This window comes from Tinamus guttatus, unplaced genomic scaffold (assembly GCF_059628265.1).
Source record: "Tinamus guttatus ecotype Peru unplaced genomic scaffold, ASM5962826v1 Tinamus_guttatus_pri_ptg000172l, whole genome shotgun sequence".
Taxonomy (NCBI): domain Eukaryota; kingdom Metazoa; phylum Chordata; class Aves; order Tinamiformes; family Tinamidae; genus Tinamus; species Tinamus guttatus.
Genome location: NW_028288706.1, coordinates 5,703,751 through 5,718,771, shown reverse-complemented (window position 1 = coordinate 5,718,771; position 15,021 = coordinate 5,703,751). Strand labels below are relative to the sequence as shown.

At 40.3% G+C, this 15,021-nt stretch overlaps 1 protein-coding gene across 1 annotated transcript in view; it reads right to left on the bottom strand.

The window, feature by feature from the left end:
- Nucleotides 1-3,858: 3,858 nt before the first annotated feature.
- Nucleotides 3,859-15,021, bottom strand: part of BMERB1 (bMERB domain containing 1) — a 37,717-nt gene continuing 26,554 nt past the window's right edge. Inside the window, exons 3-6 of the mRNA XM_088523208.1 lie at nucleotides 9,932-10,005; nucleotides 7,425-7,539; nucleotides 5,633-5,715; nucleotides 3,859-4,631 (exon numbers count right to left, since the gene is read on the bottom strand). Coding sequence (XP_088379334.1) covers nucleotides 4,519-4,631; nucleotides 5,633-5,715; nucleotides 7,425-7,539; nucleotides 9,932-10,005 — 385 coding nt within the window. The 3' untranslated portion in view covers nucleotides 3,859-4,518. The remainder of the gene's footprint in view (nucleotides 4,632-5,632; nucleotides 5,716-7,424; nucleotides 7,540-9,931; nucleotides 10,006-15,021) is intronic.

The window sequence follows — 15,021 nt, the reverse complement described above, 5'->3', positions numbered from 1 at the left end:
GTCCTACAAGGGATATATGCAATGGCACAAGTGAGATACTTCTGATATTTTTCCAACAACTTAGCTGATGTTGGTCAGAGGACAATATAAAACAGTCTGTACTCTTTTGCCATGTGTCTGAGCATTATTTTTCATATATCAAAAGACACATTATATTAACTTTAAAAAATATATAGTTAATATAGATGTAATAAAAGAAAGATGCTTCCAAATTCAAGTGACTGTTAAATTGCTTTGTAATGCTGCACATTTGTTAGAGAACACTGATATTTCATCTATGATGATAGCTGTGAACACTATTCTGTCAGAAAATGCTGGATGTCGGTTAAAGGTACAGTTCCTGAGCAATTTTTTAGAATGAGAAATGCTTCTGTGTCAGTTCAAGGCCTTCTGCTTAGCTGTTTCTCTAGTCCTAGCCTGTCCCTAGCTCACTTGTGTCTAGATGCCTTTGTAAGCAAAAATTTTTGTTTTTTCTTCTGGTTGTTGGCCACTGACAGTGTCACATTTGTTTTTCCTAAGCATTTGATCATTTAGGTTGACTATAAGCAGTCACAAGCTTGAGAGAAGATATGACGTTGCTGGTTGTGCTTAAGGAGACAGTTTTTCGAGATGACCACAGTGCAGACTGGTGTGCTTGAAGACCTACGAACTTTTAAGTTAGACCAGGATTCTGCATTGAGGACTCAAGGTGGTTGCTGAAATAGTTGGATAGAGAAGAGGATATTCTGCAGTGAGATCTGGACACCATACTTAACTGCAGGTAAATAACTGAGTCTTAACTGAAGTGTAGGATAAACATTAACATGTGAAGGGAATTCATAGAAAAGTGGTGGGGGAACAAGAAAGGGAGGGTGAGGAACAATTAGTGCAATAGCCCTGTGATGTCAGGGTAGACTGCAATAAGTATGTGGAAATTTCTAGGGTATTCTCAGAAGTTACAAAAGCCTATGATGAAATGATGTTGGATGAAAAGGTGTTGGAGGATAAATAGGAAAAGTTCCTAGAAATGAGTTCTCTAAAAGTTTGTGATCTTGAAGGGTCAATACCTGCAGGAATTCCATTCCTGTAACATTGACAAGGCATAAAAGTAGACTTATATTTCAGATGTTTCGCTCTGTACTGTGTTATATCTGTTTCATATATTCACTGGATATAACTTTGTCTATAGGAGATACTGTTTTGAGTCCTGGGATAAGCAGTAGAAGTCCTGGAGTGTTTCTCTTACTCAGGAGAATCTTTTTGGAAACAAGCTCTGTAGTCTCTTGAGCTTGACCATCCTTAGACAAAAGCCTTCAAAATACTTTCAGACAGGATTTTGGGGTAAATATGACCCAACCTTGCATGCCTATTTAGGAGGCTGTTCAGCTACAGCAGAGTTGTTTGCCTGCTGAAACAGGGGCTGTCCTGAAAGGTGCCCAAGCAGGTGGCAGTGTGATGGGGGAGAGCTGCGATACCCATGAGGGGAGAAGCTGTTCTGCATTTCATCGCAAAGATTTCCTGCTCTATTCCACAATTGCTTTTTTTCTTTTCAGTAACAGGAAAAAAACAACAAACACGTAGTATAACACAGCAGCCTAGTTTATTTGGAAATATGTTGAGTTTTACTTTGCTGAAGAGATTCAGTAGGCTTAGAGGAAGGTACAATTGGAGCTATGTGCTGGTAGAATGAGAGCGATCAGTACAAAGAGCAGGTCAGCTCTTGGTCTGGAGACCAAGATTCCTGACAGAATACAGCCAGGTATACTTGTTCCCACCACATCAGAGAAAACAATTGGTTGAATCCACCTTAAAATTCCTATTTCTGCTGCCTCATGTTCTGCCTTGATTCAGACGGTGGTTAACAGGCCAGGATTTGCAGAAACAATTTTGGGTGTTCCAGTTGGCCAGTGTCCCTGTGTGCAGACATCTAAAAATCAGGTCTGCTGAGATGATGCCAGTTGTTCCATATAACCCCCTAAATACTTGGATGATATTTTCTCTGTTGATTTTTACCTGTTTCTCAAAGAGAAGTAGTATTCTGTGACCTCTTGTGCCTCTCTCAGCCTTCAAACGGCTTACTCATGTTTCTAGGATCAGGGAATTTGAAGTCCCTCACTGTATTTGGGAATACTTGATATCTTGGACTTCCAAAGAAAAGGGCTAAGATTTCCACAAGACTAACTTCTTAAGTTTCATTTCGTTCATTACAGTTATTCTTTCTGAAGTGAAACATTAAGGGCCCAGCTGGGTTCTGAAGGGGTGAACGCAGGCCTGAACACAGCTGAGACCTGGCGTCACTCTAAGGAGTCCCAGGCTTTATGGCTTGGCAGCATTCCTGACTGCTTCCAGGGCAACTGGTCACTCCTTTTGGGCTAAAACCCCAAAGTCAGTTGCCAGAACCTGCCCAAGTAAATCAGAACTAAGGAGTTTCTTAATTAACAACAAAAGCCCAAAAGGGCCTGTTCAGCTGAGCCAGGCAGGAGGCTTTGAAAACTTAGTAACATTGCTGTACATCAATTCCCTCAGGGGCACTGGTGACAGTGCTAACTGTATGAGTGATATTCATACTTGCTGTGCTTTTTTTTTTTTCCATTTTGAGTAAGGGGGGGACTCTGTAGCCTAGTCCTGAGTGCTGAATCCTAGAAACTTCCATCTTTTCTGTTAGTGAGCTCTTCATGCCAGCCTGTGTTCTACTGCTGAATCTTCCCTGACTTCTGTTTTATTCCGCAGAGACTTTAGACTTTCTTATTTATGGGCACTCACACTACTTGGTCATAATAGCTGATGCTGCTGAAGCTTAAGTTCCGTGTTTTACAAGAGTGGTTTTTCCTAACTGCTGTTTCACTTTGCCTTTGTTAATGAAATCCAATATTTGTATCTTTAATTCTCACATCTTAACTGGGTACCAGCAAATCCAAGAGGCTGTTGAATTATCCAAAAGCCAGTGGGCATTTCCTCCCCTCCAGTTTGTATTCTTGTTTAAAAGCTATGCAGTTTTCCTTATAACCCTGTTAATATATGTAGGTGCTATACACTGTCCAACCCATGCCAGGTACAACAGATGGGAACAGCTACAGGATTACAAGTGAACTTCTATCTGGGCAAGGTTGCAATAGCTGTGTATGTCTGTCCAGCTTTTGGATATCTATTGTCCTTTTTCATCTCCAGCGGCTCTGGAGATGAAAATGCTCCTCACTGGATCAGTCCAGTCTTATGGCTTTGTATTTCATACGAGAATACTCTGGTTTACTTTATCTATCTCATTCAGTCTCAGCAAGGTACTCTCTAATATTACTGTTTATTTATTTTTGGGTTTATATTGATATCCCCTCTTTCCCGCTCCCCCCAATAACAGTGATTTCTCTGTATGTAAGTGCACACTTGCTTAGCTGCCTTCATAAAATGGAGGTTCCTCTTGGAAAACTTTGGAACTTTTTGCTAGCTGTTTATTTCTAAGCCTGAGATTGTTTTCACGTCAGATCATGTTCATTTATTTACTCTTTACACCCATCACAACACATTTATATGGAATACCATCACATAGACATACCACTTGCTGACAGCTGATATAAAGATATTGGGTGTGACAAGACTTAGTCTGCAGAGACCAGAAATGTATTAAATGGTGAAACACAGGTAACTGGTTTCCTTAGTTTTAAGCCCGCTTTGTGTAGTTGGTGACCTTTTTTCTGTCATAAATAGTTACTTTTGGGTTTATTATATCTGCCAGTTTGGATGGCTACAGCATTTCTGTGCTTGTTAGCTTACATATCTCAAAATCATTAAATATGTGATTGATGTTCTAAGTTCTACATGATGTAATGTTGGAGTGCATCATATATTTGTTGATTACTGTAGTTGTGCTTGCTAAAATTTTACTAGTGCAAGCATTATTTACTTGAATTGGGTAATTCAGAAGTCATATAGGACGTAAGGTATATCTATTTGCAGCATCCTATCACTGATATTCATTCTTTAGGAAGATTGGAAGTGAAACTCTACAGCAAAGTAGTTGAACATCACACTAGTTTGATAAATATCTTGTATACAACATCAGTTACTCTAAATTTACTTTATCTATTGGTTGCATTATATACAGCATAACTACCTGTGGCTTTTGTTTTGAGAAGTAGCCAAAATGGGATATTCCAGCAAATGTCTGAGTGCTGTTTGCCAAGGGGAAAACGTGTATAACAAATCTTTGTAAAGTGATGACCTCTTTAAAATGGCTGATTTACAGCCTACTTGGTGAAACGTGCCATTTTCTCACTCATTTTTATCACTGGGTGTTTTCTGTGATCTCTATTACAGATCTTTCCTGGTCACTGGATAGCCACTATGTAGGTTTCTTTTGTTTTTAGGCATGCGCATTGAGTGATCCATGCAACAGTGAAGAATCTGCCATCACACAGTCCATGTATTACTGTTGTAACACAGTTGCTCTTGTTGGTTTTCAGGATGCTCATAAAACTCCACACTCTACAGTTTCATTCAATGAAAACATTTGAAAAGAAAACAGACATGGTAGAGAGCCCAGAGCTACATGATGCTGCATTGTGTGGCCCCACAGCAATCTTTAATAATAGCCAAGCCTGCCTTGGCAATGGTGGGCTTGCTTGGAGGAGGTTCTGCCTTCTTTTCTGCTGGCGTACCTGCAAATTTCAAAACAGGACACCATTAAAATCAAGGCTATTTCAAATGATTTCTGCCTACATCTGGCTTCCACCAAGAATAAAAGCTTTTCTTCCGGAAAGTTTTTAATGCTAGTTTGAACAAATATATCTAAGTTTGGTAAAAATTAAGGTAGGTGTAGTCAAAGTGCTCTGGAAGACTTAATCCGTTCGGGTGAGTGTTATGAGAGCTTAGAGAACCTATGCATCTTACTGGGATGTAAACATTTGTGCCATGTTCAATGCAGGTGCCCTAGTTGACAGCTGCAGCGTCAGTAACAGGTCCTTCAACAGAAAGCTTATTGTGTTTTAAACCTATTTTTAACAAGTTAAAGGTGAAAAAAGTACTGCTAGAGCTTATGCTCTCATGAACTTGGATGTCCAAATTAGTAGAACAAGATTAAAAAACCTTTGGTCATGAAAGGAATTTCTCTAGCACTAACACTGCATTTCATATTACTACCTTTATTCACTTACTTTAAGTAAACTAACAAAGGAAGAGATTAATGCTCCCTGTGACTAAAGAATATATTTCAATATAATGTATTGTTAATTATTTATACGCATGAACCTTGGGCTTGAATTTCAGTCATTCCACATACCTCTAGAAACTTTTTAGCAAGACCAGATCAATCCAATCTTGTACTGTGGCAATATGCATATTCAAATGCACTTTGCATATTCAAAACATGCAAAGTGATTTAAAGCGGCCCTAGATTATTTGAATTTAATGTTCAGGAGACTTGGGAATCCAAATTTTAAGTAGCTGGGAGCAAAGTCTGACGCACGTTTTGTTTCAGTGTGATGTTACATTGGCTGTTGATGGGAACAGGGTGCCAGGCCCTATGTGGCTTTTGAAAATGCCTTTCTTTTTTCCAGTGGTTTTTGGAGGTTATTTTTTCTTTTTTTCTTGGGGTTTTTTGAGGGTGTGTAACCTTGCTTTTTTCTTCTTTTGTTTTCTGTTTTAATGATTATGAACTTACTGGTAGGAGACTGGGTTGCTTTGTCTAGGGGTTTTAACTTAGTTCGAAGGAATTCAGCCATCTCCTTGTCTTCTTCTTTCTCTCTAGAGAGAAAAAAAAGGAAAATAAATTTGTGACTTTCTCTGCAAATAGCACAGTAAAACCTAGAGTAGTTTGGATCAAATCAGTCAGTAGGAGGAGGAAAAAATAGTTGTTCTTTTAACTACAACTTGCTCCTTATTAGAGCAAAATATATTTGCCCAATGCATTTAATAATAAACCACATAGAATTAAAACAGCGTTTTTTCCCCTCAAGCCTCTTTGGCTGTCTCCATAACACAGAAAAATTTGGGTTTGCTCTATTCCCTGGTCAGGAGATTTTGAACCATGGTGTATCACCTGCTTTAAGCTGCTCTTTCCCCACACTTCCTTGAGGAACTGAAGCAAAGCAATCGATATGCATGTGCTACCATACTTATTCTTAGAGGTTCCACTTAGCTAAAAGACTGGATATTATGACACTTTTTCGTTCAGCTTTTTCCAAAGCCACATACATTTTTGATTGCACGAAGATGACAGAATTAGGCCCAAAATAAACATTAAATGTTTATAAGCTTGATTGTATCTAATAATGACATTCCCATTAGACACAATTCCCATTGTATCTATAATGAAGTTCCTTTGCCATTTCATGATTTAAACATTAACACTGAGCATACACATGGGGAAAAGTGTTTCAGTTAAGTAGAAGAAAAGGAGATTTCATTAGGAAGAGCTTTAGAGAAAGGTATAAGGTTTTATTACAAATGTGAATGGGCACTAGTGCATTCCCAGCTGCACAGCAGGGCGTCGTGGGCAGCCTCCTGTCAGGCTGCTCTTTGGGTGGCTGCTGCTGAGGCCTTGGGGTTTGCACCTGAAGGTGCCTTTGAGTGCCCTGGATCCCGTTACTAGCTCAGGCTTTCTGCCAGCTGTTGCCTCTGGCAGCTCTTTGATCGGCTGCAGGGCTCTGGCATTCCTCCTCTCCCAGCATTTGCCTGCTTAGAATTTAAGCTTTTTTCAGATGGATATTGTCATTGTGGAGAAATGGATTGGTGGAGTCTTGAAGCATTAATGTTGAAGCAGAAGTAAGGGAAATAATAGCAAGCCCTGACTAACTGTGATCTTAGGATCTTAGGATAACAATTAGTCTTGTGACTATTGGGATCTTGGTACAACAATTAGAAACTGCCTTGGGAATCCACTGGTTCCTCAGTATGCAGCCTGCTCGCGTGGGCTAATATGGAGGTGAAACTATTCTGAACCCACTCATGCTTTAGGCCAGGTAGATCTGTGTTAGTGATTACATGCTCCTTTTTTGAAACCAGCAGGTAGTCTCAAAGATGGGATAAGAGTAATAATAAATCACTAATATGCTTATTTTTTGTGTAATAAGATCATATTTTAAATGTCTACAAATCTGCCCCTAGTAGAATTCTATTTCACACTTACTACCCATGCCAAGAGGTTCCCCTGGCTGGCAGTAAAAATATATTTTTTAATAACATTAGATGCCCGGTCATTTTCCAGTGAGAAAGTAAGAGATGGTAACCCTTGAATCATGAGCCGATGACAGTTATTTATAGAAGGAGAAGAGTGCAGCAATTTGATGTGCTTTTTTTCCTGTGAAACCAGGCAGAGGCTTTTAACTTGATAAGTTGCTTTAAAGAATTAATCCTCTGCTGTTCATGCTAATGCAAACTCTGTCACTCACTCCAGTAGGTGTAGAACTAGACTTGTGAAATATCTGAATAAATTTGGTTACTTTAACTCTTACCGTAATCTTTCCACCTCCGCATCATCTACAAGAAAATCCCTTTTTTGTACCAGCTTGTGGATTTTCTGAATCAGTTCATCTTCTCTTTGTTTTTCCATCTTTGTTTTTTCTTTTTCTGGTTAAAAATAGGGAAAACAGGCTGTTACTTTGCATTTTAAGTTGCAGAGGGGAAACCTACAAATGTCAAAGAACTGCTTATTTGTAATACCTAGCAAGGCTGCTTTGTTTTGTGCAGCATGTATTCTCTGTGTTTATCTTTTTAGAGGAGGAAAAAACTGTTCAAAAAAGAAGTGGGCGTGATTACTGCCTGCTATGAAGATTTCAGAGCTGCTGCACTGTTACAGTTTCTGGTTTGGAGTAATGCTGGATTTGCAGCAGAGAAATGAAAATGTTTGCCTTGCTGCTCTTGTCTTGCTTTGCCTATTATATCTATGGAGAAAAGAATCTCCTCCTACTACTCAAGGTAGGAGCTACTTCCTACTTCTCTTCCATCTGTCCTCTTCCCAGGTTGAGATGTGCTCTTCTATCCCATCTTTCAGGAAACTGGCTGCTAAATTTGTCCAAAATTGCAACCAAGGTACTGCAGACTGTATTGTAACAGCCTGATTCCTTGTCAGCTGCAGGAAATTAAACACCTATCTCCTGCACCTAGTACAAGAAGTCTCTATGCAAATCTGTAGCCAACAGAAAAGACTGAGTTATCAGTGAGGCCGTTTGGGAAAGTCTTTTCCCATGATGGGCATGTTCTGTGTCAGCGGCCGCTCCCGTGCGGATGCCTGCGGCCTCCGGCTCCTGGTTGCGAGGCCGGTTCTCCGGGCGAAACCTGGTGCTGCTCCCTGCCAGCCCCGCGGGTTGCTGAGCTGCACGGGGTTGGAGAGGGACCCTTGTGTGCCCGTCTCTGCCTAGGACTTTAATAATGAAAAATGCTCCAACAGTTAATTTAAAAAAATTCAACTGTAAATTAAATATACAGCTAGAGAAGCTGCAGAGTAGAAGAGGTAAGGCAGGGAGGATCATTCACAGATATCCTCTAGCATCCATAATCCTTTACCATTTAACTCAACATTATAAGAATGTAATTAGAGAGAAAAAAAAAAAAAAAAGGAAAATTATTTATAATATTTTTTAGGTGCAAAGAAACAAGTTCTTATTTGAATAAGGCTGCTGTAAGGACTCTGAGAAGAAAAATGTAGATATTCATTTCCTGTTTCATGACTGAAATGCTCCTCCTCTCTGGGGAGGAAGCCGTTGTTTTAAGTTGCACAGTAATACAGGGAAATAAGATGAAGGTGGCCAAAAGAAGGCGAGTTTATTAGTTTGGCAACAGCAAATTATTTGATGGATGCTGGAAACCATATAGAGTCATCTAGTGTAAATGCAGTTTCCTGGTCTTTTAAGAGGTGCATGTGACCAGCTGTTGTGAATTGCTGTTTTTCCCCCACAGTCTGTGCCAAACACCTTTTCTTACAGTCAGGAGGGACTTGAGAGACTTGTCTTGAGGGACTGACAAAACAGATGCCCTACAGCAATACTTTGTACACAAAAGTATCAGTGGTGGTGGGGATTACCTCTTCACTCATCTTGCTCTTGCAACAGGCAGAGTGAACTGTGTGATGGGAGTTCACACAGCTCTGCCTGGCTGTAAAGTCTGCAGCCTCTTCTAGGTACTGTGCCACTGCAAACTCCTATATGCTCCTATAAACTATGCTGCTCAATGGTTTCAGGAAAGTACGGCTGGCCCCAAGGTACTGTAACTGTCACAGGCCTGTGACTAATATGTCAGCTCAGAGCCTGCAGGAAAAAAGAAAAAATGTCCCTACTGCACTTAGCAGCTCAGCAGGGATTTAACAGGGCACACCCCAAAGGCAAGAAAATGCTCTATTCGATACAAATAGTTATGAGCTTGCTAAATCAATTCATAGCAAGATATATGCCTCACTTTTGAGATCCAGTGGATGTGCTTCTCAATAACATACAAATTAAAAGTGCACTTCTAAGATAAAGTAAAAATGCAAATACAGGATTAATCTGTTGGAGCTTTCTTATGTACTCCTCTATTTTAATATTCAAGGCAATTCTTATATCTAATTACAGTTTCTCAACTGAAGCTCTGACTGAGAGGAAGCAGTGTTCTCTCCAGTGACATAAGATCACCAGAGACTTTGCATCAAAAAGCTGCTAGGATTGAGTGAGTGGCATGATTCCCTCATCAGACCTGCGGGTGCTGTCTACTCCCCTTTCTACCTTTATCTCTTAAGCTTCCTTTCCTATGATTACTGGAAGTCAAAAGACTATTTTCACAGAGGGAAGTGCACAGCAGTGCTATTTATGGTATTTTGCCCTGCTTGTTCCAAGAGCAAAGATCTGTTTTGTGAAGAGGAGGTTTGAGGCCTCTCTATGCTTTTTATCAGGGACATTTCTGATAGGGGCAGAGATGCCCCTGACACTCCGCTGTCCCCTGCAGTGCCCAAGCGTTCTCCTGGCGGTGGGTTGGAGGTGGCCATTACCTGGGATCGCTACCAAACTCTGCAGCTCTTTCTTAAGGTTCATAATGTCTTTGCACAGCTGGATGTCATCCATCCTGCAGAAACAGAAAAAATAGTCAGTGATACGCAAGCTCACATCTGCTGTTCATGGGATCAGCCAGACTTCATTCCATTGCACAGTACTGCCCCTTGTTTCAGACCTGTGTGTTCACTTGATATGCAGGAGTTTGAATTATGATTATCTGTATATTCTTCAATTCAGATGTCACTGATGCTATCCCTGTCCACAGATCCTAGAAGTCTTTGTTTGCTAGTCCCATGCCAGTGGGGTAGATTGCCTAGTGCCTGAGTACCTGAAGGTAGCTGAAGAGTGTTCAGAATATGGGTCATGCCAGCTATATTTTGAAGTAGGAGCCTGGAGTGTGTGTATGTGTGAGCAGAGATGCAAAGCAGAACCAATCACGTGATACAATTAAGTGAGGAGTGGTAAAATAGAATTTCTGGTACAGAAAGAGAAGTGCTTTGGAGCAACCTAAAGAGAACAGGAAGCTGCAGAGTAGAGAAAAAAAAATCCTTTGGGCCCCCTAACTTTCTACAGCAAAGCTGGAAAAACATTTTGAGCTTAATTCTATGGCACTTTGTCCTATAAATCAAATCTATCGAAGTGCAAGATGGGTCAGAGGAAAAGCCACGCTCTTGTCTCACTTATTTAAGGTGCTGCTCGGCCTGCTGTGCAGCGGGGCTGTTCTCTGAGGACAGCAGCACAAGCAGGGGCTGGGCTGTGCTGACCACGCTGGCTTTTCCCTGCTGATAACGGATGACGCAGCGCAGCGAGATGACACCCCCAGGCTTGTTGAAGCTCCCTACAGAGCTACACAAGATGTACGTATAAAGTTTCCAATATATTAACAACCTTCTCTGAACCTTGTGTCCTCTGTAAGGGATGGTGTGTTCTTTCCACTCCCTGTGAAATCATTTTTAATGTTGTAGCAAAATCATTAGTAAGGCGAATAGTGGTTATAGGATGTCAGTTTTCCCTCAGAGCAGAATTTTACATATCTATCCTGCAATCCTAAACTCATGAGTTACCAACATAATAAAATTTTTTTCTTAATGTGAACTCCAATCCATTCCTGGAATAATTGTAGTAGCATTAGTTTAAGGATGCGTTCTCCATATTTTCATGTATTCCTGAATATTCTCCCTGTAATTCTCCATGTAATTCTGTTTTTCTGTTTCATAATTGTTTATTGCAAAAAAACCTTCTGCATTCTTGGAGATATCCAAGCAGCATGTATTATTCTTTTCTCTTTTGGTATTTCAAACAATATTATCAAAACCTAAAAGACCTTATGTTTGCCCAAGGGGAAAAAAAAAAAAAAAAAAAAACGAATAAACAGCATGAGCAAAAGTTTTTTCTAAATATGTCACGAAATGACTGGAAAATAAGTGGGTCGGAAGAGGCCGCAGTAATCTGGCAGTGACTCAGCCCCCGATATGTCTTTCCTTGGTCCAGTTACCAGGGGAAGATGCTCTGAGCAGAGTCATGCCCGGCAGCACCGCAAGTGAGGCAGGCAGCCTGCGTCATCCCTGTCGAAACAGCCTGGGCCAGGAGGGAACAGGGCACAGGAATGGGAATGGGTGACACCCTGATCAGCGTGTCCAGGCAGGGCTTGGTGGCCGGAGAAGATCATGTCAGTCAGGGATGAATTGGAAAAGAAACTTTCTGTACTGGATAGAGAGAAGTGTTTTGTTTTGTTTCAATAGAAACTAATTCCAGGGCAGCTAAATACAGGGGGGTTTGTTGTTATTTGTTTGTTTTTCAGTGATTTCAGGACAAGCAGAGAAGTTCAATGTTGCTGGAGAGCTGCTGTCCTTACCAAATGACTTCCACAGCTAGAAACAGATCTGTGCTCCTTCTGGGGTGTCTATGCGAGTGGATTTGAGGTTATTCTGTTTTCTTTGATTGCATTAATGTGCTTGAACTATGCAGGTTAAAAAATAAACTTAGGGTAGTTTTGTAGGTCCTCTTCCTTCTCTTTCAGCAGGTTTGTAGACACTTAAGATTGTTTAGTTCCGTTTCTGCTCCACAAGTGAAAATGCACCTAATTGTTAGTGTTTCTGATGATTTTGGTAGAGCAGGTCTAAGACTCCTGTAAAGGAGGACGTGCTGACCTGCAAATGACCAGTTAATGTGACTGTGGGTATCTGTAGAAAGTCTGCTTGCAGGGATGAGAAGATCATCTTGTCAGTGGCGAGAACAATGTACATGCTGAGCAGCAGCCAAGGGCAACTAGTAGGGATGGAGAAAATTGGGGATGACTAAGTAAAGAGCTGTGTAGAAGAGTGGAGAGGGAAAAAAAAAGGAGAATTGCTGCAGACAGAGATGGTGATGATGAGTAGGCAGCCTGCTGATTTTTTAATTTAAGGATAGAGGTAGGGGGATCAGTGGAGCGCACCTTTGGGGACTGCAGGTTTTTTAATCCCTGTCAAAGCTCTGGGGATACTGAAATGGTGAAAGGGTCTTGGGTATAGGAAGAGAGAAAGAGGAAGTTCACTTATGTTCCTCCTTTTACAATTGACCTGTTTTACTTCATTTTGTCCCTGACAACTCATCTTAGTTTCTTAAAACTTCTAATTATAAAGCTGTGAAATCACAGACAACATTTAATGAAGAAGAATATAGTACATGTAGGCTGAGTCACTATGGTGTGTGTTTATCACCTTGTTATTTAGCTCCCCACCTGGTGCTGTTCAGCCTGGAAGACACAGAGCTGGCAATTAAGATAACAGATTGCTGACTAGCCCACTTGGCAGGTCAAGTTACAAATGAAAAGTCCTATGAAAACTTTATCAAAATGAGTGAGTCTATATTCTCTTGTTAAGCAGCACTCTCTAATCCTGGAACAGTGGATAGAAACATCGCACTGCAACTGGGTGCAGTAATGCTGTGATTCAGGCACCTCAGTGGTTTGAGGCAATTGAAGATGGCAGGACTTGAAAATCTCAGTCCCTGTAGGTCACATTTAAGGCACATTTCACAGAAATTCAGAACAGTGTCTGAAGCTGTCTGAATTTTATTCTCTCTGACACTGCTAAATTCCCTTGAGCTGGGGCCATCTCTGCCAGTTATGAAGTCTTACTGCCAACTTCAATAGCCACAAGAGGAGCAGCAGTCCTGGAACTATCTCCTTGTGGAGGGGAATATTTCTTTGTTAGGAGAGAAAAGTGGGAACCTCTGCATTAAGCCATGCATTGACTTTAGCATGATTGATAATAAGTTTCCTTCTTAATTTAGCTCCACAGTTAATCTTTTCTTATTTTTCAAACCAAAACAAGAGCAACTAATTTTGTATTAAGATCAGAAAGAATATAAAGGTGTCTAGTATAAAACATTGACAGTCAGTCTATTTTAGGACTTTTCAGTTCACTATTGAACCACAACTGATTATACTGTTGTTTTTGTAGCAGAAAGCGAGGAGAGATACCACTGAAATACCACATGCCAAGAATTACCAGCTCTTACAGCAAACACTTGTCTATAGGGAAATGAATATGTAAAAGGATTGTTGGGAGTACTGTATGGGCACAATACATTACAGACACACTAGCTTGGCTACATGGTCTCATGGGAAACCACTAATTCTGTTCTCCACTTGGGCAAACTGGACCACGAGTAGCTGCAAATGGTGAAAGCAAAAATCGTTTGAGGCAAAAATAGCCCTTAAATCACAGCCCTTAATGAACCATTCCTTGCAGAAGACACCCAAGGCTGTAGCCGTGGGACAGAGGGGTACCCCATCTCCCTCATAAAGTCAGGCTTGGTATTTTTGCTAATGATATCTTATCTTTGTCACTGTTTCTCTTGTTTCTCCAAAAGAGCATCCCCTCATTTAACTCCAAACAATCCAACAGGGAACAATATCAGGCTGACAATCTGACACATGAGTTATTTATTAAAAAACATATATCATCACACAACTGCATCCCTACAGCATCTCACAGTGTTTCAGCGGTCCAAGAGCAAGATGCAATCTGCCAAACAGGAAGGAATTCACTGTAACTTATATTGCCTTTTTTTTTTTTTTTCCTAGAAAATCATAGCACTTTGGAGGGTGAAAGATTTATTGTTCCTTCCCATGAAAAGACAGCCCTTATCAGAAAACACAGGCAACAACAATGACTCTATTCACACATATCTTCTTTTGTTGGTTTTATTTCTTAGCACTGTACTAGCAGCTAGGTATACTAACTTTGTGTATTCTAAGTTTCTCACTGTTGCCACCCATGGCATGAAGCCACTGAGAAGTCACAGCTGATGCTACATCATAAGCCAATTGAAACAGGGCTAAAGTATTTAGATAGAAATTAATTAAAATTTATACAATGATCACTGTGGCTTTCGGAATGGAAAACAGTCCACTTGAGCAGTCTGCTTCTCCACTTCTTGTGTGGCTCAATCTTGCCTCATTTTGCAGCGTCTATATAAAGCCAAGCAAGCAGCAGGTGGAACATTTTGTATTTTAAATGTTCTCTGCATGCTGCAAAGCACATACAGGTAAGAACCCTATTTGATATCTTTTGATGTTAGTGTTATTGACCCTAAAATGAATTTTGATTGTTATTTTTTTCTCCATCAGGAATTTGCCCTCAATTTTAGACCACTACTATGTCCAGAACCTTAGAGACTAGTGACGATTACTGACTATTCCATCTCTTCTGCAGCTAGCAATGGGTGTATAAATGCTATAACGGCAAAATAATCATTTCATTTTCATTATCATTATCTTAAAAATCATCATTATTATCTTAAAAAAATAAAGAAAAAAAACCTGACTAGAAGCAACAAAAAAACGGGGATTAACTATGTGCCCTGGCCAGGTAATAAAGGTGTGGGACTGCTAAGACCCTTTCTGTCTGTCTGTCTGTCTTTTTTTAAACTAGGGTAAAGGCAAGTTGCAGTAAGCTCATCTACATAAAAGCTAATTGTTCCTGGGATTACAAGTAAGAAAACATAATAGTACAAAATTTTCTGAAAACCAGAATGTATCTATGGAGAATTTGGATGATTGTAGATATTATGAGCACCATGGAGCACAGCAAGCCATCTG